This window comes from Diceros bicornis, chromosome 12, assembly GCF_020826845.1.
Source record: "Diceros bicornis minor isolate mBicDic1 chromosome 12, mDicBic1.mat.cur, whole genome shotgun sequence".
In the NCBI taxonomy this organism is placed as follows: Eukaryota; Metazoa; Chordata; class Mammalia; order Perissodactyla; family Rhinocerotidae; genus Diceros; species Diceros bicornis.
The window spans coordinates 53,548,482-53,574,794 of NC_080751.1; the positions used below are offsets into that span (position 1 = coordinate 53,548,482).

The 26,313-nt window shown below is 40.0% G+C and overlaps 1 protein-coding gene across 1 annotated transcript in view; it reads left to right on the forward strand.

Annotated features, from left to right (window-relative positions):
• The window catches only part of ALK (ALK receptor tyrosine kinase), a 693,809-nt gene that overhangs the window by 344,636 nt on the left and 322,860 nt on the right, over positions 1-26,313 (forward strand). The window contains exon 4 of the mRNA XM_058551519.1: positions 25,987-26,188. Within this exon, the coding sequence (XP_058407502.1) occupies positions 25,987-26,188 (202 nt within the window). The remainder of the gene's footprint in view (positions 1-25,986; positions 26,189-26,313) is intronic.

Here is a 26,313-nt window from a genome sequence, read left to right on the forward strand (position 1 = left end):
GCAAGGCCCTGGATCAGTGACTCTCATGCTGGCCTATATTAGAGTCATTTTGAAAAGCTTTCAAAATATCATTACCAAGATTCCACCCCAGACTAGTTAAAATATTTTGTGATGGGGCCCAGGCAACCACATATTTTTAAAGTCCCCCAGGTAATTTTAATGGGAAGCCTGAGCTGGGAACTACTGGCCCAGACAAGGTGAAAATGTGATAATAACCACCTGGCCCCCAACCAGGACACTAACATCTAACCATTTAACATGCTGAATGATATTATTTTTAAAAATAAAATTTAGTTTTGTCTCAATAAATTAGTAGCATTTCAGCTTAGATCCTCCTAGATGGTTTTAGTAGCTTATATTCTTATATTATTGTAGCAGGTAACACTGGCATTGAGAGATATAAAGGGTGTGTGGGCATGTGGATGTACAATGAACATGATCCATTTTCAGACGTGATGGATACTCTACTGACATTGAGCTCAGTTTCCCCTTATGCTCCTGTGCCTCAGCTGGCAAAGGGCCATAATTTCTTCCATGCCCGGTCCACACTCCTCTTCTAATCACCAGGGTACTGTTGTATAGTCAGTGGCCTAAACAGATGCAATCTGGGCAATTCCCCCCTACTTTAGAGTCTTTTGAGGGATACAAGCACTCTCTTCACATATGGGGCTTGTTGTGAGCCAAGAAGAAGGGAAGCACATTCTCTGAAAATGAATGGAGTTATGGGGATTGTTTAGTTGGTATCGTGGGACCTTCTAAAGTTACGCTGTCCAATAGAAATATAATGCAAGCTACATATGTAATTTGAAATTTTCTAGTAGCCACGTTTAAAAAAGTAAACAGGTGAAATTAATTTTAATTTTACATTTTATTTAACCCAATATATCCAAAATATTATTTCCATATGTAAGTGATGTAAAAATTATTACATTAAAAATTACTTTGGAAATTATTTCATATTAATGAGCTATTGAGTATAATCTACATACCACAAAATTTCCTCATTTCAGGAATAAGTTTCAATGATTTTTAGTAAATTTACAGAGTTGTGTAACTATCACCACAGTGTAATTTCTAAACAATTCCATCATCCTAAGAAGAAGAAGCCTTCAGCCCATTTGTAGTAATTCTCAGTTCCCATCTCCCACCCCAGGCAACCAATAATCTATTTCCTCTCTCTTTAGCTTTAAAGGTAATTTAAAATATATGGTCTTCTGCATTTGGCTTCTTTCATTTAACGTGATGTTTTTGGCATTCATTCATATTATAGTATGTGTCAGTACTTTGTTCCTTTTTATTGCTGAATAATATTCCATTGTATAGATATGCCATATTTTGTTTATCCATTCACCAGTTAATGGACATTTGAGCTGTTTCTAGTCTTTGGCTATTACATATGAATAAAACTGCTGTGAACGTTCACATATAAATCTGTGTAGACTTATGTGTTTTCATTTCTCTTGGGTAGGTACCTAAGAATGGAATTGCCAGGTATATGTTAACTCTATGTTTAACATTTTAAGAAACTTTAAAATGGCTTTCCAAATAATGAAATATTTTACATTTTTTTAAATGATGTCTTCAAACTCTGATGTGTATTTTACACTTATAGCACATTTCAATTTGAACTAGCCACATTTCGAAAGCTCAATAGCCACACTGGGCTTCGAGCTGCTATATTGGACAGTATAGATCAAAAGTGTACCGTGTCTCTGCCCAGATATCCTATTTGAATCCCAAGCCAGGTCAGGAGAATGTGTTTTGCAGACTCACACACACACGCACACGCATCTCCAAACACACACACACACACACACACGCCATAAACACATGTACAGTAGCTCCACCCTCATTACTCTTCATTTATGATTCATTCATTTGCCTTTACTGAATGTTGCAATAATTAGATTATGCTAAATAAATATGCTTTACAATAATTTATCCATGGCTTGCTGAAATACATTTCTCATGGGACCGAAGGTGATAAATTAGCAGAAGTATATGCCCTAAAATGAAGATATAGAACCTCATTAAGGGTTGATGGCAAATATTAAGAATGTAGAGAGACAAGGAAGATTAGAAAGCTGAACGTATTAAAAATTGTATGCTAATTCTGGAGATCTCTATTACTTATCAGTGATGACAAGTGTTTAGCCAGTGAAGCCTCTATTGGCAAGAGTTTGGGACATTTCTCCTACCTACTCCATCACTCCTACCCAGTTATCCAAGATCCCAAGATGTTTGGTCTCTTGGCTCTCAAATCCCTAACAAATAGCTTTGGATGCAATTCTGAGTCTCCAAAGCCACCTACAGAGTAAGGGTCCCAAGGCCATTAGAGGGGTCCCCCTTCAATACACAGATTCTTGGAAAGGTTGTTGAAGTTCAGTTTGGGGTTATCTATACCACTTCAGACCGATAAGCTAAAGTCCATCGAACTTTTCAGGAATTCTCTTGACTTTCAGATCTTGGTAGACCTGTCTGAATCCCTCAAGATGTCTCAGGTACTGGATGCATATTTACCAGAAAGATAGCTTTCCCACTGTGCATGTATATTGTAGTGTTTATGGACAGAAAATTATAGGCTACCCTCTTAAAATTTTCAAATTTGGTATATTATAGCAACTGGCAGATTATTTCTACACCTAAATTCCCTGTCAATTTAATTCAGGAGTCATTTATAGGTATATACTCTGTGCCAGGACTGGGATAAATACTGGAGAGAGTGAATGAATGAATCATGATTTTTGCCCTTGGGGAAAACATAGACTAGCTGGAAACACAAGCATATAGTCATCATAAAGTCTTAAGTTTTAGAAAATATTAAATACCAAGTTATGTATGTACAAAGGGAAAAACAAGACTACCTTTGCTTGAGGAGCTTGGAAAGGGCATCCTGGAGGAGGTGACCTTTGAATAGGCCTTGAAGAATGAGTAGGAGATTTCTAGGTGGAGAAGGGGAGGAAAGGCAGAGGGGATGGTCTGTGCAAAGGCTTGGTGGCATGGAGGAGAATGGTGTCTTGGATAGCAGTGACCAGCTCTGTGGACTGGGGGCTGGGTCATGGAGTGAACTGAAGGACCTGAGGGCAGGGCTATGTAAAGAGGACATTGGGCCAGGCTGAAGAGTTTGGGCTGAATTCTATAGGCAAAACTAAGCAAAAAGGACAGCTGGGAGAAGCAGAGTGAAGGCATTTAGCCAAGGACTAACCCTGAGATGAGCAGGAATATGTCAGCATGGAATCAGAAATTTCCAATTCTGAGAGTCTTTCCAGGTCTAAAGTCCTTGATTTTGTGAATGATCTGAAATGTTATAACACATGCCATAAACAAACGTATTTGAAAATGAAGAAGAGATAGGCCCTTGATTAAGGATGATCATGTAGTATTTATAGATGCCAGAAATCAGGAAGAAGCTTTCAGATCACATTTGGTTAGTGTCCTTCTTGTCTAGCAACCCAAAGAGTTTTTGAAACACAAGGAGCCAAACAAGAACGCAGTGCAGACATCACTGACCAGACATGGACGGAGGAAAGAGACAGCCTCTCCTCTCTTTAAAGACACTGAGGACTCTCGGCCCAGAAGACCCCTTTGCCAGGGCTTTAAAAGAGCACATGGAGGCAAGCTCAGCCTCCCTGAGTCAGCTTGGAGTAGAGGGCACAGGAGACAGGACGTATGCAAATGTCCGACCTTAACCCACAATCTAAAATCCCAGCATCCGTTATTTTACAACTCTTTGGCTCCTATGACCTATCTGTGCCTTTTGTTTGTTCTTGCTTTTTTTTCCACTATACCATATGTTCCCTGAGGAGAAAGAGGGTGTATATACCACTTTAGTGACAGCCCCCATCCCACCGATATAATGCTGTATATAGTAGATGCTTAAAATCTATTTCGTAGGGCCGGAGCCGTGGCTTAGCGGTTAAGTGCGTGCGCTCCGCTACTGGCGGCCCAGGTTCGGATCCCCAGCGCACACCGACGCACCGCTTCTCCGGCCATGCTGAGGCCGCGTCCCACATACAGCAACTAGAAGGATGTGCAACTATGACATACAGCTATCTACTGGGGCTTTGGGGGAAAAAAAGGAGGAGGATTGGCAATAGATGTTAGCTCAGAGCCGGTTTTCCTCAGCAAAAAGAGGAGGATTGGCACGGATATTAGCTCAGGGCTGATCTCCCTCACAAAAAACAAAACAAAAAAAATCTATTTTGTAACCTGTCAGTGGGGGTTTTTAGATGAAGGAGAATGCCTTCATTTGGGGGCCCTTCGTCAGTTTTGTCTGGTGCCCCACTGTTAAATAAAGGGTCAAAGCAACGGATGCTGACCTGCCACTGCTCTTCCCAATCTAGCAACTTGCACATCCCTCTTGCCGAAAGCCCCAGGATCTGAGGCCAATAAGCTTTGAGCCCTGAGCTCTGAGGATCTGATTGGAATTATTTCAGAAGCAGTTGGCTAAGAGCGACACCAGCATCCTTAGTTAGATAGAAAATACCGATATTTCTCATACCTTCCTGAGAACCGAGCACTTGCAATACACCTTAGTGTTTCCAAATGGGCTATTTGATGATCTGCTCTAGGCTACTTACAAGCAGAATTTAGAGGACATGTTTCAATTTCTGGGTTATGCTTAGCTCCCTTATTCTTTCATTTTTTTTTCCATTAAAAAAATGGTTGCATTTGCTTTTTTTCAGCTATCAATCAGTCAGTGAACATCTACCTGTCTAGGACCTGCATAGCACTTAGAGAACAAAGTATATGTGATTTTATTACTCATTTGTGTGATAAATGATCCTGTCCATGGAATAGACTGAATGCTCTATGAAATATTGTACAAGGGAGTCAGATAATAAAACTGAAAGATTTGTAAAGATATTTCTGATTTAACTAGTTAGTATTAAGATAAGGAAGAAATCAAAATATGGAAATCTAATTTACTGCAAGTTGCTGGAGAAGAGATATTTACAGCTTATAACATAGGCTAAACAGCGTAAGCTTATAAACTCCATGTGGAAACTAGTTCAGGTCCCTTGGGGTCTGGTAATAAGCCTTGAGAAACCTAGGAAATGTCATCAATAGAAACCTATGCATGTGGACTATGGATCAGAAAACCCTAAGCTGAATGTCACTTCCAAGTTTAAATGAAACCTGGATAGTTCTCATAGGCCACACGAAAATCACTACCAAACGCTGAGACTTCTTGATGATAACTTTTGTATTTAAAGAAGAGCGAAGCTATGAAATCACAGTGGCTGCCTTTCTAATCCTCCTGCTTGGCCCACGCCCATTCAGGTCCGTATATAGTGGCTGTGACCTTGAGAACTTGTCCCTGCTGCATTTCTTGTATCCCTCATCATTGAAAATTGTCTTGACAGCAACACAAGTGCTCAGGACAGTCTTGTTTGTGATAGTAATGATTATCATGACAGTAATAGTGAGAGTGAGCAGTTATTGAGTCCCTTGCTGAATACCAGAGAGTATGCTAAGCCCTTTTGCAAGGTTTTCCTCTGTTAATCTTCACCACAACTCTATAAGAAGGTCCTATCCCGTCTCTACTTTACAAATGCCTCAGAGAAGCTACTTACCTCATCCCACAGTGTGATCACACAGCAGGTAATGCAGAGCCAGGATTTGGCCCAGGTGGTCAGAGCTCCGAGCAGTGGGACCATAACCACTCTAGGCTGCAGCATCTCCCAGGTAGGCCCCCAGGCACCAGTTGGGCCATTGCAGTTGGCACAGCAGAGCTCTGATGGCAGGTTCCCCTTGGGGCCAATTTGACCATCTCCTCACTCAGTAGGGATGCAACCACGCAGGATTCCAGTCCCCTCTCCTATATTAGGATCCTTTAGTCTGGCTCTTCAGGCAGTTTTTTTCTGTACAAATTTACACCTTTAACAACCTGACAAGCCATTTTTTCTTCTACAACCAAATGTATTTTTCTAAATTTTATTTATAAATATTTCACAGTTATCTTTTTCTTTTTCTTCAATCCTAAACAACTGACTGATGTTTCGTCTTTTTTTTTTTTTCTTCTGATTTTTGAAACACAGCATTCCTGCTTTCCAAAAAATTGAAAATCTGCTCCTATTTATTTACCATCATTACCTGTGGCCATTAGGGTATAAGATGCCAAGATACCAACTGCCTCTTCAGGCTCTCCCAATGGGGGTCTTTTCACCATTTACTTCTTTAGCTGGGCTTTAGTTACAGAATTTCTGAACTCGTGTCAATATAAATCATATTCACTAGATCCAAACCAAGGGAGGGGGGAGCAGAGAGGGGTGGTCGGTAGGGGTGGGCAGTGGGCAGCAATTTCCACTTATAGAAATAGATCAAATACTCACAGATTGACTGATCTCAGTTCAGAAGCACTGGATTTAAGTTTAATCCTCATAGCTCCATGGCTGGTGAGATTACCAAGCAGATCCAGGAGCCTGACCTGATGCCCTAAACCAAATGCCTACAGCAGCCTGGCAGACAAAGTAAATGAGTGAAGTGGTCCAACAGTAAGATGACAAATGGCCACTGATCCTCATCCTCAGTGATGGGACATGAGGGAATGGTGGGGGCTGCAGGGAAGAGAAAGCACATGGCCATCTGAGTTGAGCAGATGCTCAACTCCAGCCAGTTATTGCCACCAAAAAACCAGGCCCATTGTTGCCGGATCTTTCCTTTTTTATTTTTTCCAGAGCAGATGGTAGGCAGATATTCATGTGGTTAATGTTTCCTGACTCTTAAACATTGACTGCCAATCCAAATTTAAAAACCAGTTGACCAAGACTTGGGCAAAAGGAAAGCCTACTCATGGACAATGGGCTCTGAGGGCTGACAATTTGCAAGCTCTTTGCTAACCCTTTTCAGGCCTGACTATTGTTTTGCACTTGAGATCTCACTTGGAATTTAGGGCTTTTCTCTTTACTTAGCTATAATAGCTATAAGAAGTCTAAAGAAAGCTCAATTTACAATATAAATTCAGTGACTTCGCTTAGGTTTTCTTTTTTTTTTTCACTTAATGATTTCTATGAATATAATTATGCTTAAAAGTTCCCTCCAAAGACCCATAAAGTAATTGGTGTATCTTTAAATAAAGTGATTATTCTTATCAAATATTATTGAATGTAATAATATGGAAAACCATTACAGAACATTCAAGTTTATAAATATAAATAGGCAAAGTGGTAAACTTTATATATAAGATTTGATAGCATAAAATTGTTTAAATTTTTTACATTAAAAACAAAATTAAATGACAAAAAACAAATGGGAGTAATTTCTTTCGCAAATATAACAGATGAAGGGTTAATAGCCTTGTTTTAAAGAGATCTTACCAATCATTGAGGAAAACACTAAACCTCCCGTAGATAACTGAACAAAAGAAATGAATAGACAATTCATAAAAGAGGAGAAATTACTAATTAAAGAACATATGGGGAAATGATTCAACGTCATTAGTAATTAAAGAAATGCAAATTGAAACAACAAATATTATAATTCCCAGTGCAAGCAAGAGTGTGGTGCAACAGGAACCTCCATGCATTACTGATAAACAAAATGGGCCAGCCTCCTTTGCCTTGTTGGCAAGCAGTTAGTTAATATAAATCAAGAGTTCGGTTCTGTTAAGCAAATATTGAGCTCCTTCTCTGTGCTAGGTATTGGTATATGCGGATGACAAAGGCCCACCCTTATTCTCAGTGAGTGAGTGCCTCCTGTGCTGGAGACAGACACAGGTAACGCCATCATTAGATGGCAAATGGCAGAGGCATCCACAGCATCCAACAAATGCAGGAGGAAGACCGTAGCTCAGTCGGAAAGGTTTGGAAGGATTATTTGAAGAAATGGTCCTGAGCTGAGTCTTAAAAGGTGATTAGAATTTAGTTGGATGAAAAAGAGCAATGAGAAGGAAGAAAAGAAGGCAAGGCAATCTCTGCAAAAGCTAGAGCATGGGCAAAGACGTGGTGTCTGCAAGAAGATTGGGACTGCTGCAGCACTGGGTGTGAGGCAAAGAGGGAGAATAGGAGGCTGTGGAGGGAGCCCAGCCAGCCAGCGCTTTGGAAGCATGAACTTCACACCAGGGGCAGCGCAAGGTATGGAAGCAGGGAATGGACCCAAGCAATATGTATTTTTTTAAAAATCCTGTGTAAAAGTCACTGTGGTTTATTTTTCTAATTTAAAAAGTAACAGATGAAAACAAACAACCCAATTTAAAATTGGGCAAAGGACATGAATAGACATTTCTCCAAAGAAGATACACAAATTGCCAATAAGCACTTGAAAAGATGCTCAACATCACTAGTCATTAGGGAAACGCAAATCAAAACCACAATGAGATACCACTTCATACCTATTAGGATAACTACTATTTGAAGAAAAAAAAAAGTAAAATAACAAATGTTGGTGAAGGTATAGAGAAATTGGAACTGTTGCACATTGCTGGTGGGAGCGTAAAATATTATAGCCACTGTGGAAAACAATTTGGCAGTTCCTCAAAAGGTTAAACATATAATTATCACATGACCCAGCAATTCCACTCCTAGGTGGAAAAACCCAAAAGAATTGAAACCAGAGACTCAAACAGATATTTGTACACCCATGTTTATGGCAACATTATTCACAATAGGCAAAGGTAGAAACAACCCAGACGTCCATCAACAGATGAATGGATAAATGAAATGTGGTATAAACATACAATGGAATATTATCCAGCCTTAAAAAGAAATGAAATTCTAACACATGCAGTAATACAACATGGAGAAGCCTTGAAGTAATTATGCTAAGTGAAATAAGCCAATCACAAAAGGATAAATACCATATGATTTCACTTATATGAGGTACTTAGAGTAGTCAAACTCATAGAGACAAAAATAGAATAGAAGTTACCAGGGGCCAGGGGGAGGGATAATGGGGAGTTTCTGTTTGGGATGATGAAAAAGTTCTGGAATTGGATAGTGGTGATAGTTGCACAGCATGGTGAATTTACTTAATGCCACTGAATTGTACACTTAAAAAGGTAAGTTTTATGTTAGGTATATTTTACCACTATAAAAAAATACAAAAAAGTAACATATGTTTTGGAAAATTCAAAAAAGTATAAAGAAAAATATTCTACCACCCAGAGTTACCCATTTAACCTTTTGTTGAACGCCCTCAAGTGTTTTCTTTTTCCATATATGTATTCACATATTTATTCCATTTTACTAAATTGGGATCAACTACCCATGCTGTTTTGTACTGCCTTTTCCATCTAATGATAGAGCACGAACATCCCAGCTATTTATACAGCTTGCGTTAGGGTGTAAGCCCTGGAGACAGACCGCCAGGTTTGTGTCTTTGCTGCATTGCTTACTCAGTAACCAGCCGTGTGGCCCTGAGAGGTCCCCTAACCCTCTAAGCTTGTTTCCCCCTCTGTACAAAGGGGATGAGAATAGTAGTACCAAACACATGGGTTGTTAAGGATTAAATTAGATCCTGAATATGTATAAGCACAGTGCCTGGTACTCACTAAGAGAAAGCTATTATTATTAATAGTAACAGTATTTAATAATACTCACCTATTCTTTAAGACAATATTTTTAGTGGCTTCATGAAGTACTTCATCACATGGATACACCACACATTACTTAACTAATCTCCGTTGTCCGACATTTGCCATTTCTAAATATTTGCTCACATAAATGATGCTAAGCAACTTTGCAAAGAAGTCTTTATAGATACTCTACGTTTTTTGAAGCACATTCCTAGAAAGAGAATTGTTGGGTCAAAGAACATGCACAGTTTGAGGGTTTTGGTACATGTTGGTGGACTGCCCCGCCAGAAAGACTATAATATTCAGAGGAGCAGGAGAACAACTTTATCTATATGAGCAAAAAACCGAACTGTCTAAACTAAAGAAATAGTTTAAATGTGATGTCAATTTATTGGAATATTATACAAGTATTGATAACTATGTTTACAAAGCCTACATAAGAACTGTAGAAAATGCTTATGACATGTTAAGTGAAAGAGCAAGAAAAAAAGTATATTTAGCGGAATTATAAATGTTAAATATCCTATGCATACGGAGGAACAAAAAAACAAACAAAACAGAAAGTTTGAGTAGCAGGACTTTAGATAAATTGCTTTTTCTTACCATTTTTTTTCTAAATTGTATTTAATGAGCATACACAATGTTTATAGCAAAAGAAAAATACTTTCACTGGGAAAGTATGATTTGTCCCTATATTTGAAGGCTGATATTGAAATTTAGTTTCACATTGCAAGTAGATCTTTAAATAAGCACCCATAGTAATGAAGTTCATATTTCAATTTTCTGGTTGAAAACTTTTCAGATACAAAGTCACCTTCCCGAGCCTTATCTATATGTTCAAAGATTGTGGCGCTTTGAGATTTGTACTGTATTGTATTGGAATCAGCAGTGAAATCAGCAGACACTATTTCCCAAAGGAAATTAATCTATCAGGACTCGGGGAGATACAGCTGCATGCTACCCAAACAGAGCCCAGCGCTTTTGTGAGGGCCGTAGTCCAGGGAAAGGTCCTAATTGTTCAGTCATCTGCGTGGACTTCCTAGGCTCTGGGCCCCTCAGTCTGTACCACCTTGGGCTGATAGGCAGGTTAATCAATGTCTCTGAGCCTCAGTTTCCTCATCTGAAAAGTGAGTATAATAATCACATATCTACCTTACCAGGTTGTAAAATCAAATGCAGTAAACCTTGTAAAATGTTAACCTAGTGCCCAGGATTAGATACTCATTAAAAGTTAGCCGTCATTATCATTATTATCATCCTATAGTTTACCCATTGTTTTTAAAAATAACAGTGAAGCCTAGGGAGACATGACTTCTTGTAGTTTAGTGGAAAGAACCATGCATTTGGAGTCAAATGACCTGGATTGTAATAGTGATTGAAGCACTTACTTATCCAGTGGCCTAGGGCAAGACACTTACTCCTTAGATCAGTGCTGTCTAAGAGAAATATATGAGCCAAAAATGTAATTTTGGATTTTCTAGAAACCACATTACAAAAAGTAAAAAGAAACAGATGAACTTAATTTTAGTAATATATTTGATTAACCCAATATATCCAATATTATCATTTCGACATATAATCACATAAAAACTATTAATGAAATATTATATATTCTTTTTTCTGTGCTAAATCTTTGAAATCTAGTGTACATTTTATACTTATAGTACATTTCATTTTGGAGGCTAAATTTTTAACTGAAATATTTTATCTGTATTTCATAAAATTTATAGTTGAAAAATTAGATTCTCATACCAAAGTTGTTCCAAACATATTTTTCCAATAACTGAATCAAGTATCAGTTTCTAATTTAAATTAATTAAAATTAAATAAAATGAATTCAGTTCCTCAGTTGCATCAGCCGCATTTCAAATACTCAGGAGCCATGTGCGGCTAGTGGCTGCCATGGGAGACACAGCTATAACTGGGGATAGCATCTATCTCACCAAGTTGTTGTAAGATTGTTTGTATGAGAGAGTTTTATAAGTCATAAAAGTCTGTCCGAATAGATTACTTCTCGTCCCAGTCACCCAGCTCATGAGAGGTGGCTCAGAGACCAGAACCAAGCCAATATAATTTCCATATGGACGTTTGAACAATACTCACCCTGAGCATTTCAATTTTTTTTTAACTGTGACCCACAGTAAGAAATATATTTTACATAACAACATGGTACACAGAAATGTGTGTGTGTGTGTATGTGTGTACATATAGATCACCATCCATTATTTCCCAAAGGAAAATTACAATACGGATATTTAAAATTTCATCATATTTTTTTCCTCCTCCCAATCTCCTCCTCTCTTCCTCCTTCTCCTCCTTTTTATTTAATGCTGGTCATGACCTGCTACATTGATTTCATGCCCACTAATGGGTTACGAACCACAATTTGAAAAACACTGATCCTAAGAGTCCAAATTTCCAGGCATTTAAAAAACTGATTTGTTTTGTGTTGCAGTAATACTTCTGCTTTAAGAAGAGAAGCCACCTGTCCATTCAAAATGGAAAAATCTTCTCCCCAATATAAATAAGAAGAATGACACTATTTTAGATAAGATACAAGGAAACAAATGAATTATCTCCTTGTCCATTGTGTCATTTATTTATCAACTCAGCAAATGTTTACGAGGAAGCACTGTCCCTGTCATTGTGTTAGGCAATAGACAGCTGGCCCAAGACAGACAAGATCTGTGCCCACAGAGCATCAGCTACAAAACAACAGAAGCCCTCATAACAGTGGCTTAGCCAAATAAAGATCTTGGGTGTTTCGTTTTCCCATAAGAAGATGACCAGTGACAGGCAATGGTGCTGATGTTCAACAACATCATTACTGACTCAGCTTTTGTTACCTTTCTGTTCCACGTCTTCATGCTTGTCACTTCATGGTCACAATACACTTGCCACACCTCCAGCCATTATGTCTGTGTTCCAAGCAAGAAGAAGAAGAAAGAAGCGGAGAGAAGTCTTCTCAAAATTCTCCAGCACATAGGGTTGCCAGCTAAAACACAGGATGTTCAGTTAAGTGTGAGTTTCAGACAGACAAAAAACAATGTTTTTAGTATAAGCATGTCCCGTGCAATATTTGAGACATATTTTTACTAAAAAATTATTCATTATTTATCTGAAACTCACATTTAACTGGGTATCCTGTATTTTTATTTGCTAACTCTGGCAACCCTATGAGCACAATTCTTCTTACATTTCATTGGCCAGAGCTGTGTCTCATGGCCACTCCTACCTGCAAGAAAGGCCAGTTAAAACACGTCGTTTTTTAAGTTCCAGTCTCAATAAAACAGAAAGGCAAAAGAGAAGGAAGTCGGCTGGGGAGCTGAGTGAGCCAACCTACTATATCTGCTACGGGTCAGTTCTCCTCTGGCCTTCCTTGTAGATCATAGTAAGGAACTTGGATTTTAATCTATGGTCAGTGGGAAGCCATCAAAGGGTTTAAAACAAGGGAATGACTAAATTATATTTAAGAATATGGCTCTGGCTTCTGTGTACAGAATGTATGGGAAGAGGATAAGTGAGAAGTGGGAAGACCAGTTAGAAGACGCCCAGATCATTCTAGAACCTTTGAGAACTCAGCCCCTAGCATCTTGCCATGCCAGGCCTGCCTCAGACACGTACCTCACCTTCTTGATTGTGAGGTACGTGTCTGAGGCATTCTCACTGAAAAATGAAGACTCAAGCAGGTTGTTCTCTTGGTGCTCCGTGCAGCATTCCCAGAGTGGCACGTGGGTGACACATGGTGGCCTTCCCTTGTTTTTCAGCTGCATGGCTCGGTTGTCAATATTTGCCCATGTTTCATATTTCTCATCAACAGTGGAGTGTCTGAGAGCCACAGTACAAGGAACGCCAGAACTTATTATTATGAGTCTGGGATCCTGTGAGGCTCCCACAAGGAAAGGGGTAAAAAATTGCTTTTTAAAATTTTTAATTAAAAAAAAATCAATGAAATGCACAGAATAAGTAATAAAATCTGCTACTTCTTAGCAAAATTTGAAAAGCAAGGTGGAAGATTTTTATACCCTAACATCTGGGACTTAAATCAAAAATTGAACAATCTGATTCCAGAGCTACAAACCTATGTGGAAAAGGGAAAACTTGATTCTGTGCTCTGCTCTCTCCAAAGTGGATTTTGTTACACTGAGGATGCTTTGGTCCCCAACTGCCTCCCTTCCCTTCCCGCCCTCAGCAGACACTTTTCTCTCTCCTTCCTCCCGTTTCTCATTGAATTAAATCAATTGTTTAGTTTTTATTTGGCTTCCCTTTCTCCCTCTCATCCGATCAAGTACTTTTCTATTTTCCTCCAGGATTACCAAAATGAGCTCTTAGGGAAAAAAAGGTTTCTCAGCACTTTAGCTTCTCTTTCCTTCCGTTTTTTGCTTTGCCTTTTGTTATCTTTTTTTGCTGACACTCCAGGACACACATGCAGTGTGTAGGGATTATTTGCTTCTTCTCTTTTTCCTAAATGAAACCTGTGGTTAAAAAAAATATATATGTCTGTCTCCTCCAAAAAGGTTTATTCTTTTTACAGGGTCAGAGATCTAAGAGGGGATCTACATAAACATACGCGCACACATACACACAGATACATACATATTCATACGCATATATGTATGTGTTTATACGTGTATATAGATATATACGCATACACAGCTGTACACACACCAACATATATATATACATATATATGTTTACTATACATACACACAAGCATATATATATTTTACCATTTCCTGTGAACTTTTCCCTCAGTTTCCTTGGACCTGAGGGTGGTCTACAGAACTCCACCAAACACGCAATTGTGCTACTACTTGAGGCTACAACTGAACTCAGTGTTAAGACTAATAATACAGTGTCAAGAACAATCAACTATCTCTACCTCCCTTCCCTCCCTTAATGAACGCATTTGGTTTTTCTAATCATTTGATCTCAAAAACTGATACCATTTCTCTTCAAAGTGCTGCCCAAGGAAGGTGCAGAAAAGCAATACATTTAAGTCCTGGCAGTGGAGGGTAGCAGAGCTAACTCCAAATATTTGACATCATGGCAGAGTGAGATGGTAAAATTGCACAGGGCTAATACTGGAGGGTCCAGGTCCTAACACAGCTCGGTTACCCACTGCAGAACCCAGGCATATCCCTTTACCCCATTGGACTGAGTATCCTCACTTGCAAGGTGAAAAGGTTGGACTAGAGTCCCAAGAGCTCTAGGTCTTTGAAGTTCTGGATTCCTAAATTATTCCTCTGTTAGGAAAAGCATGCCAATGAGGATGATCCCACCTATTCCTTCCTCTAAATTTCAAAATTCTGCTCTAAAATCTAAAACCCGAGTTGAGGCTACATAGAGTAGTAGAATTAGAATCTGAAAAATAAACAATAGGGGAACTCTTTCAGTGGTCCCAACTTCTTCTGGCCACTTCATAAGCCCACACGGACAGATGAGACCCTCAAATACTGCGCAACCATTGAGGACCCCCCTAAGCCCTCATGAGTGATTTCCAAAGGAGGACTCATCTGTCTGGGTCCCACCTGCTCAGGCCTTAGTCTGTGACCTCTGGGGACAGTCAGATGGATGAGCTTGAGACCATCTACTGGGCCTGATCCTCAGAGCTATGAGAGTGCAAAGAAAGGAAACTGATGTCTGGGGCAACTGGGGACCAAATTGTAGGACATTTGACTGAAAACATCATCATAGATTTCTATCATGATCAGGTAGATACCGGGTGTTCCAATGGACAGGGAGTCTGAAAACCTTGCTTCTAGTCCCAGATCCACCACTAATTTGCAGTGTGACCTGGGGCAAGTCCTTAACTTCTTTGCTTCTTGGTTTTCTCCTCAGTCCAGCGAGGGATTAAGCTGTGTGACCACCACGTTCATTTCTAACTCTGACCTTCTGAAAGTCTGGTATGGAATGTAGCATTTTTAAGTCTTCTCAGGTAGAGAGACCAACACAGTGACTCAGAGGAGTCTTTCCAAAAGCATGATTCTGCCGTTAAGGAGCTTAGTTCTTGATGAGTGGACAATTTGAAAGTCAGACAAACAGAGAAGGTTTAAGAGATGATAGATATAATAGATACAGATATAGATATATAGATATAGATTTAATTATTCACCTTTTACACTACCTTCTTTTTTCCGTGATGTTTTTTCCTTCTTACTTTCTGCAAATGGTGTCTAGAGCAGAAATAGAGTAGAGGAGAGTTTCCAAAGCGTATTCCATGGTATACTATACACAATAGCAAAAGAGTTCTGTACCTAAAGGAGTTTGGGAAATCTTCATTTTACATTCCACTCTTAAAGAGTCACAACTCTTATTGGCGTATTAAGCTTCTAAGAAGTCTTGCAGTGAAAGAGCCTGTTTACTTTTGTTTAACCCAGTAATCCTCAAACTGACTTGATCTCAGAGCTTTCCCATAATATCTATTAACACCTAGGGGGCTTGTGTTCTGGGGAAGATACTCCAGGCCGTGGCACAGCATTATTCTCTGATGCTGCATTTAGTGGCAAGCATCTGTTTGAGGCCTGTATGCGTCACGTTGCACTTCTTTTGTCCATATTCTAGCCCGTTCAACTTCTGATCTTCTTTAGGTCCCACCTAATATGAATGGCGTCATGATCAATTGAATGAGTAATAGCTTCTAATAATGATTTAATAGTTTAATTGCAATATAGACAATTAGCCAATGGTGCCAGAATCATGTGTGATTTTTTGAGATGGAAATCTGTCCATCTATACATTTGTTTACTTATGTTCTCACTCAAAGAATATAATTAAGAGGCTCTGGTTCAGGATGGTGGATTGAGCACACATTTGTCTCCTTCTCTCCTGCAATCCCGCTAAAGTGATGATAAAGGATTCAACGGAGGAATAAGTTATGAATAGCAAACAGAACAGGAGGAGAACCATGAGCGATGTTTAGAGCACAAAGAGGAGATGGAAGCTGTTGATGGAGGAAATAAAGTGGCCATAGCTGAGAAGACGCAAAAGAGGTTTGGAGCAGAGGAGAGAGCCCATCTGCTGGGAGGCACCACAATGAGTACTGATAAGGGGTCCTTGGAAGGAAGGATGAAGGAAGGGAGGAAGAATGAAATTCGTCTATGGTGTGGTTTACCCACCCCTTTTCAACTCTATTTTTCCAGACTAAAAGGTAGTAGGATGCTTAACCACAGGGGAAAGAAGAAGGGATCTCTTCTCTAAAAAGTCAAGTGGACTGAAAGATCTAGGGCTGCTAGTGGGAGCGTTCATGCCCACAGTGATGTGTTCATCATGCTAGCATTGGGGAGCAGGCTCCTGCAAAATGGCCTGCCCCTGACACCTGCCATCAGGCCAATTCTGACACACAGAACAAGCACCCTCTAGGTACATAGAGGTTCCTATCAGAGTTCCTAGTCTCTCCTGTTTAAACATAAGGGGCTGAACCAGGATCACCCACCATATGAATAACCTGGCAGCATGAAAAAGAAATATCAACATAAAAAAATCAACCCCAGAGAAAACAAAGATAAATTAGGTAACAGAGGTTAACTTGAAAGATAAAGCTCTTAAGAAGGATTCCAGACTGAGAAGAGAGGGGAATGAAAGCATCAGAGAAATAATAAAACAAATTTACCAGCCGTGAAAGAGATATGTGTTTTCTGATTGAAACATCCCACCAAATGCCACTGAGGAATTTTATAAAGATCCATACTTTGATGTATTGTATTGAAATTTCAGCAGCTCAGTGTTAAAGAAAGATCCCGTAACCTTCCGAGAAAAAAATAGATTGACTACAAAGAAATTAACAATAAAACCAGCCTTAGACTTCTCCTCAGCCACACAGATGCTAGACAACACCAAAGCTATGCCTTCAAATTTCTTTTTTTTTTGTGAGGGAGATCAGCCCTGAGCTAACATCCGTGCCAATCCTCCTCTTTTTGCTGAGGAAGACCGGCTCTGAGCTAACATCTATTGCCCATCCTCCTCCTTGTTTTCTTCCCCAAAGCCCCAGTAGATAGTTGTATGTCATAGTTGCACACCCTTCTAGTTGCTGTATGTGGGACGCGGCCTCAGCATGGCCAGAGAAGCGGTGCGTCGGTGCGCACCCGGGATCCAAACCCGGACCGCCAGTAGCGGAGCGCATGCACTTAACCGCTAAGCCACTGGGCCGGCCCTATGCCTTCAAATTTCTACAGCAAAATTTCTAATCTAGAAACTATAGCCAGAAAAGCTATCGACCAAGTGTGAAGACAAGATAAAAATATTTCAGATATTCAAAAATTCACAAACAAGTTTCCCCCTGAGGAAGTTTCCTGAGGATGGTGGGACTAATGGAGCTGTGAAAAGAAATTCCAGAATAATAGCTGTACTGGAGGCCAAGAAAGCAATTGGTACAAATTAAAACAAAAAGTCAATGTCTTCAAGAAGAACGGAGTGATTTTTCAAAGATTGTAATGAAGTGTTAGTGATATGGTGAAAAAGGCAGATAGAAAATTAAAAAAAGAGAAAAAAGAAAGAAAGAAGGCCAGCATAAAATAAATAAAAGAGAAAAGCAATTAGAAATTTCTGGAAAAACAGACTGCATAAGAAAGTTCTGATTCAAATGTAAGGCAAATTAAAATGTGCTACAATTTTGACGAGTGACAATGTAAGACAGAGAGAGAGAGAGGGAACATTCATTTGATCCTGATGCTGGAGGCATTCTTTGTGGAGTGGGATGTATTTTTGGACCTGTAGAGAAGATGATAAATATAACCCTTGTTTGCTGCAGTGGAAAAATATATAGTTATCAGTAGAAAAGCTCTATTTATTGATTTTCAACATTTAACATCAACCTGTAAACAAAACACAAGACTGAATCATTCTTGCCCAACCTTGACAATGGAAAGGAAAAGTACAGCTGACTTGGGAGGTGGACGCGGAAGAGAAAAAGTGCGGAGAGGGGCAGGAAGACTAATAGCCTCATCTTCCAGTGAGGAGATTCAGGCGACACAGTCTAACGCTGATGGAATAAGTAATAAATTTATCGCGTAAAGTTACAACGGTAAGCAATAAAAAAGTAAAAAGAGATTTTAAAAATTTAGGTATTAGGAGGGGGGAGTATCATTTTTCTTATTGTACCATCAATGTAAAAAGTCTCAAGTTATTGCGCCAACAAATAACACTATGATCATAATATTTAGAATTATGAAGGCAGCCACCAAAAGAAATTAGAAATCCTTAAAAAATGTTTTTGGGGCTTAGTGAGAAGAGCAGGATTTGGGGTTTTAAAAAAATTATTATTATGAGCTATTCTGAACTATTGGACTCTTTGCCGTGTGTATATATTACTTTGATTTTTAAAGTCATTGAGTACCTGCCATGTGACAAGCATTGTGTTGAATACCAGACATTTAAGGGAGGTACCAGCCTTATAGCAGAGGCATCTGCTATAAGTGATGCTGGGGCAGGAGCCCCTCTCAGGGATGTATTTACATAAACTGGAAGAGAAGACGCAGGGCAGGGAATCACAATTCATGGAGTATTTGGCCAGTTGATTGAAACTGTTGGTATAGAATCCTCAGAGAGGTGAATTAGGAGAAGAAATCTTTAGGACTTGGGGGCTTGGAGAATTGACATGTTTCCTTCAGATCGATAACATTCTAGGCAGGCAGATAGAATTACTGACAGTTGGGAGCTCTGTGGGTCCTTAGAGAGACTCTATCCAACTCTTTCATTTTACAGACCAAAGAAGCTTGGTAGTGGTAGAGCTAGGGCCCAGATTCAGACCTTTTGATTCCAAGTTTAGTGATAGATAAAAGGAGTTCCAGACTAAGACACCCCTGAAGCAGGAAGTCAACATTTATCATATACCTACTAAGGGCCAGTGTACTGGCCACTTTATGTGTTTTATTGAATTCAATCTCCACAACAGAAATATGAGGTAGGCTATACGCGTATTAAATTGGAGCAAACTAAGGTTTAAAGAGTTTAAATAATTTGTCTACAGCCTTGAACTGAGTAGAGACAGAACCTGGATGTGAAAGAGTCTGTCTGATATCAAGGTTCAGGCCCCTTGGTTTCTGGCTCATAATTTGAGTCCTGCTGGCTGAGGTGAGAGCAACACATCCCTATATTGGTGACTAGAGGTAAAAATAATAACCATTTCATATTTAATCATTGAACATATCAACACGATCCAATAATAAGGAAAACATGATCCTGGCACCGTATGTGCAGGGCTCTTTGATCTGCCTCTCCACTCCCCCATGGCCCGCACTCAGGGAAGGTCTGTGAGCTGCCAGGCCATCCTTCTTAATTAGAAGGGACCCCAGGAGCCTTTGCATAGCCCTAAGCTAGTCTGAGCAAAATAAACAGGAAACAGAAAAGAAGGAGAGGAGAGAGGAATTCTCACTGACTTTAAAAGATTTATACCGACAATATCCCAGGGAGCTTATGAAATGTATTTTTTCCTTTTTGTTTTTTTTCTTTTTGGTAGAGGAAAGCTGCTGATGAAGAGATAGCTCTCAACTATAGACTTTCATTGAGAGTGAAAATATTTTAAGCTTAGTCTCTTATTGATAGTCCAGTTGCACAAAATAAAATTCATAAAAACATCATCTAACATATTAGAGCTGGAAAAATAATCCATCTTCCAGTCAGTTTTGAGAGAGTCCCATTATTGAGGTTCTGAATTACAAGGACAGAATTTATGTATGTTTTCACATCCAGGAAGGAGGAACAGTGGTGCAGGAAGAACCCCAAGCCCAGCAACTTCAGCCTGATTTTCTCCTGCTGGGAACTTGAGTTTCCCAGGGATGTGTGTGTCCACACACATGCGCACAAGCATGTAACTTTTCTGAGAAGAAAGAGGACATCTCCTTTATTTTGCCTACATTCTTTCCTTCAGTAGCTCAAAAGACTGGTTTCAAACCAACTTTCCACCAACTTGAAAACATGGGTCTTAGACCCTACTCTGCACAGTTGTTGCTCCCTTATGTGTGACATGTGTGGCTTCATTCTAATCCCAGACCATGCCTCTTAAGTGTCTGGAGCAAGAGTGTGCCCCCAGAGATGCTTCCAGGACTCTCACTCGCTCTGGACAGATACACACTAATCTAGTATTGACCACCTCAGTCAATCCTAGAGTCAGTCCCCAACATGGCACCTTTGCTTACAACAGTGGCATACTAAACACATCACATTTGCATGTAGTCACATCCTTGCCTAGTGCAGACTGGTGGTGCAGGATGACGTTGGGTCAGTATTGATCCCTCCCTTTCTCTCACCGTACCAGATTAATCTTCCTGAAGCACCGCTCTGATGATGCCACTATCTTGCTCAAAAACTTTTTCTGACTCCCTGTGGTCTACAAAATAAAGTTGAACATCTTCAGCCAGGAGTTAAATGTTCTCTATGATCTGGTCCCACACCTACAGCCCAAGCCTTCCTTATTTCCCAGCCTTTTCTTCACGTACTCTGTTCTGCAGCCAAATGCCGCTACACACTTTCTACGTTTATGCCTTTACTCCTCTTCCTCTCAACTCTTGCACAGCCAGGTCTGCCAATATCTTTATTTTCCTCTCCCTTTAAGACCTACCTCAAAGCTCATCTTCTTTATGAATCTTCCCAAGTGAACATAATGTCTCCTTCCTGGAACCTCCCAAAGTGCTTTACCTGTATGTGTCTCGTGACTTTCTAACCTCCACTTTTGATTACAATTATTGCAGACATCTCATCACTCCTGCTGGACCTGGAGTTTCTTCAAGGCCAGAACTGTGTCTGGTTCATGTCTGTGTCCCCAGGGCAGAGCCAGTGTTTGGATGTTTGCTCAAGGTAGTCATCCAATACGTGAAATTTGAGGGCGGAAAGGAATGAATAAGGAAACCAGTGAACAAATGGATTTGGTCCAGTACCAATCTGCCTGTCTTTCTCCCTTCTTATCCTTCTAGTTCCTGAGCTACACAACTTGGCCACAAGGCACCATGATCATATTTTAGGGTAACGGATACAGTGGGATAATGAGAAAGATACAAGAGAGAGAGCACTGGTTAGGAGTCCAGAGACCTGGAGTCCAGTATGGACTTTCAAAGTAAGACTTTGGACAAGTCATTTCCCTATTCTGGTCTCCAGTCTACTTCTCTAGAAAAGAAAGGGTATTCTATCAGATGATCTCTAAGTCCTTTCTAATTCTGAGTCTAATTGTAATTCTGAGTCTTTGATTCTAATCTGTTTCTTTTACCTCTATGCCCATGACAAGAATGTGTCCTCCATTGTAAAACAGGGTAATAATACAGATTATTTACTGAGGGTTGTAGAACACTTTTCAAAGGCCCATATGCCATGCTGAAACTTCCCAACAATTGAGAGGGTTCAGTTTCCAATAGTGACCCCGTGTCCCTGATCCAGCTCAGAAACAGTCTTGTGCTGACCTCACCCTGAATTTAACTAGAAGTCACATTTATCTACTTCCAGAATATAGGCTTAGCTCGGATATATTACAGGTTCCAGACCACCACCATAAAGCCAATATCACAATAAAGTGAGTCACATGAATTTTTTGGTTTCCCAGTGCATATAAAAGTTATGTTTACACTATACTGTAATCTGTTAGGTGTGCAATAGCATTATGTCTAAAAAAACAATGTACAAACCTTAATTAAAAATACTTTATTGCTAAAAAATGTTAACCATCATCTGAGCCTTCAGCGAGTTGTAATCTTTTTGCTGGTGGAGGGTCTTGCCTCGATGCTGATGGTTGCTGACTGATCAGGGTGATGGTTGCTGATGGTTGGGGTGGCTGTGACAATTTCTTAAAATAAGACAACAATGAAGTTTGCCACATCAATTGACTCTTCCTTTCATTAACAATTTCTCTGTAGCATATGATGCTGTTTGATAACATTTTACCCACAGTAGAACTTTCAAAATTGGAATCAATCCTCTCAACCCTGCCGCTGCTTTATCAACTGTTTTTGTAATATTGTAGGTCCTTTGTTGTTATTTCAACAATCTTCACAGCATCTTCACCAGGAGTAGATTCCATCTCAAGAAACCACTTTCTTTGTTCATCCATAAGAAGCAACTCCTCATCCGTTAAAGTTTCATCATGAGATTGCAGCAATTCAGTTATATCTTCAGGCTTCTCTTCTAATTCCAGTTCTCTTGCTATTTTAACCACATCTGTAGTTCCTTCCTCTACTGAAGTCTTGAACCTCTAAAAGTCATCCATGAGAGTGGGAATCAACTTCTTCCAAACTCCTGTCAATATTGATATTTTGACCTCTCCCCATGAATCATAAATGTTCTTAATGGCATCTAGAACAATGAATCCTTTCCAGAAGGTTTTCAATTTACTTTGCCCAGATCCATCAGACGGATCACTATCTATGGCAGCTATAGCCTTATGAAATGTATTTCTTAAATAATAAGACTCGAAAGTCAAAATGACTCCTTGATCCATGGGATGTAGAATCGATGTTTTTGGTAGGTGTGAAAACAACATTAATCTCATTGTACATCTCCATCAGAGCTCTTGGGTGACCAGGTGCATTGTCAATGAGCAATAATATTTTGAAAGGAATCTTTTTCTCTGAGCAGTATGTCTCAACAGTGGGCTTAAAATATTCAGTAAACCATGTTGTAAACAGATGTGCCCTCATTCAGGCTTTGTTATTCCATTTACAGAACACGTGCAGAGTAGACTTAGCATAATTCTTAAGAGCCTTAGGATTTTTGGAATGGTAAATGAGCATTGGCTTAAAGTCACAAGGTACATTAGTCCCTAACAAGAGAGTGAGCCTGTCCTTTGAAGCTTTGAAGCCATGTATTGACTTCTCCTCTCTAGCTATGAAAGTCCTAGGTGGCATCTTCTTCCAATATAAGGCTGTTTTGTCTACGTTGAAAATCTGTTGTTTAGTGTATCCACCTTCATTAATTATCTTAGCAAGTTCTTCTGGTCGACTTGCTGCAGCTTCTACATCAGCACTTGCTGCTTCACCTTGCACTTTTATATTTTGGAGACGGTTTCTTTTCCTTAAACCTCATGAACCAACCTCTGCTGGCTTCAGACTTTTCTTCTCCAGCTTCCTCACCTCTCTCAGCCTTCATAGAACTGAAGAGTTAAAGGCCTTGTGGATTAGGCTTTGGCTTAAGGGAATGTTGTGGCTGGTTTGATCTTCTATCCAGACCACTAAAACTTTTTCCATGTCAGCAATAAGGCTCTTTTGCTATCTTATCATTCACGTGTTCACTGGAGTAGCACTTTTAATTTTTCTAAAGAACTTTTCCCTTGCAATCCCAACTTGGCTAACTGTTTGACACAAGAGGTCTAGCTTCTGGCTTATCTCAGCGTTTGACATGCCTTTCTCCATGTGAGTATTCATTTCTAGCTTTTGATTTAAAGTGAGAGATATGCAACTGTTCCTTTCACTTGAATACTTAGAGGCCATTGTAGAGTTATTTATTGGTCTGATTTCAATATTGTTGGTTATCAAGGAATAGGGAGGCCTAAGACGAGAGAGAGAGAGAGAGACAGGGGAATGGCCAGTTCATAGAACAGTCAGAACGCACACAACATTTATGGATTAAGTTCCCTGTCTTATATGGGCATAATTCATGGTGCCCCAAAAGAATTATAATAGTAACATCAAAGATCACTGATCACGGATCACCATAACAAATATAATAATAACGAAAAAGTTTGAAATTCTGTGAGATTACCAAAATGTGACACAGAGACACAAAGTGAGCAAATACTGTTGGAAAAATGGTGCCGATAGACTTGCTTGACTCAGGGTTGCCACAAACTTTCAATTCGTAAAAAAAAAAACAATATCTGTGAAGCGCAATAAAACAAGGTATGCCTGTATTGCAAATCTTCAATTTCTGACACAGGACCTTCTCCTTGGAAAATGCTTTTCTTTTGGTAGGAATCCCCTTATTTCATCTGCATCGTTCTCTATTGCAAGCTGCTAGTTCATTTGCCTGCTTGGTAAATTCCTGTAGAAGGAGACTAATTCAAAGTGCCGGGGGGTGGTTTAGAAGGATGAGCACTCATTAGCTCGTTCCCACTGGAGAAGTCAGGGATCTTGTTGGAATAGGCTTCCACTGCTAAAGGAGCAGTGTCCAATGGTCCAAAACTTCAATGCAGAAGTGTGGCAAGTAAAATTAATGCATCAGAAGGAATGCCTGGAACAATAAAATGCTGCTGTGCTTTTACACTGACAGTAATCCCCATGAATATAGATTTCTTGTAGGTCACTTGGCCCGTGCTACTGGAATTAGGGTTGGCTTGCCCCAGAGGGAACTGCCACAGGCACGGCACCAGGAGGGATTTATAGGGCTTTCTTTGTAGAGACCAGTTGCAAATTTACATGACTCATAGAAGTATGAGCTGAAACAGATTTTAAGAGATTATTGAGTTCAGCCAACCTTTTTCACTCCATTTATAAACGAGGAAACTGAAACCTGAGAAAGTTAACACTTTGCCCAAGATCACTCAGCTAGTAAACGAAGGAGCAGGAGTCATGATCTTAACTACTACATAATAAGTGACCCAAAGCCCCCTCCAAGACCCCCCTCCAAGCCACCCACCTCTCCCGGAAAATCTTGAACTGGTCATAACTATTTGAGAACCTAGAGCCAACCTGTACATTCTTAGGAAACTCTGAATTGTCTAACAGACATGAATTGAGTCCCAAGTTGTCTTGAATGTGACATGGAGAACTCAGATCAGCCTTGATTTAAACTGTGACCTACAGGGTGGTCTGAGGTGCTTCTGAGTCCTGGTTTGCAGAGTATGGAGAGACCCTACATGGATGTTTACAAGATGACACTGATGTCCTGGCTCCACCCTTGGCGCATTTATGGAGGGAGTGGCTCTGTTTAGGCTGTCCCCCTAGACCAGGATGTAAATCTATAACAACATCTTAGCACCTGGGTTGGGTTTCTGACTCTGGTCACTCTTTAGTGGTTAGGTAATACCCCCTAGTCTTCCTATTTCCAATGGGACTTTGTTAATTGTGCTTATTGGCTGGCAAAGAATCAGAGAGATGTCATTCCTACTTTAACTTGGAAGACGGTCAAAATCAAATAATTGATTATTTAATAGGGTGCTTCCTCTCTGCCTAAAACTGGGTAAAGTGCTCTCCATGCTTATCTCACATAATCCTCACAACCACCCTTTGAAATAGATGTTTTCCTGCCTATGTTACTGACAAAGAACCTGAGACTCAAGGACATAGAGCTAGTAAGCAGGGGAGCTAAGGTGAGAACTTCAGTCTTCCTGATTTTAAAGCCTAAGTCCCCAGTCACCGTCCTCTTGCTTCAGGCTTTACTTTTTACAAAGACAATCTAAGAGAGGGGGAAGAGGGCTGGGTGTGTGGGAAGAAGGTGAGAAAGGCCTCCAGCATCGCTGACTTGGATGCCATTGGTCTCTAAATCCTGCAACAGAGCTGCTACTGGTCCTCCTGTCTGGACACACCCGCAGAGTCACTTTCCTTATTTCTTGGCAGGCTCCTTCCTCCTCCTCAACACTTCAGCAGACTCCAAGCACACCATCCTGAGCCCGTGGATGAGGAGCAGCAGCGAGCACTGCAGGCTGGCCGTCTCAGTGCACAGGCACCTGCAGCCCTCTGGGAGGTACGTCGCCCAGCTGCTGCCCCACAACGAGGCTGGAAGAGAGATCCTCCTGGTACCCACTCCGGGGAAGCATGGGTAAGTCCTTCCCCGTGTCCTAAATCAATTATATAAAAAATTTGGCTTGTCGCTACAAACTTCCAGCGTCTGTGACATCTACTTAGAACTCACAATGGTCCTTTAAATAGTAGGGTCCAGATTGA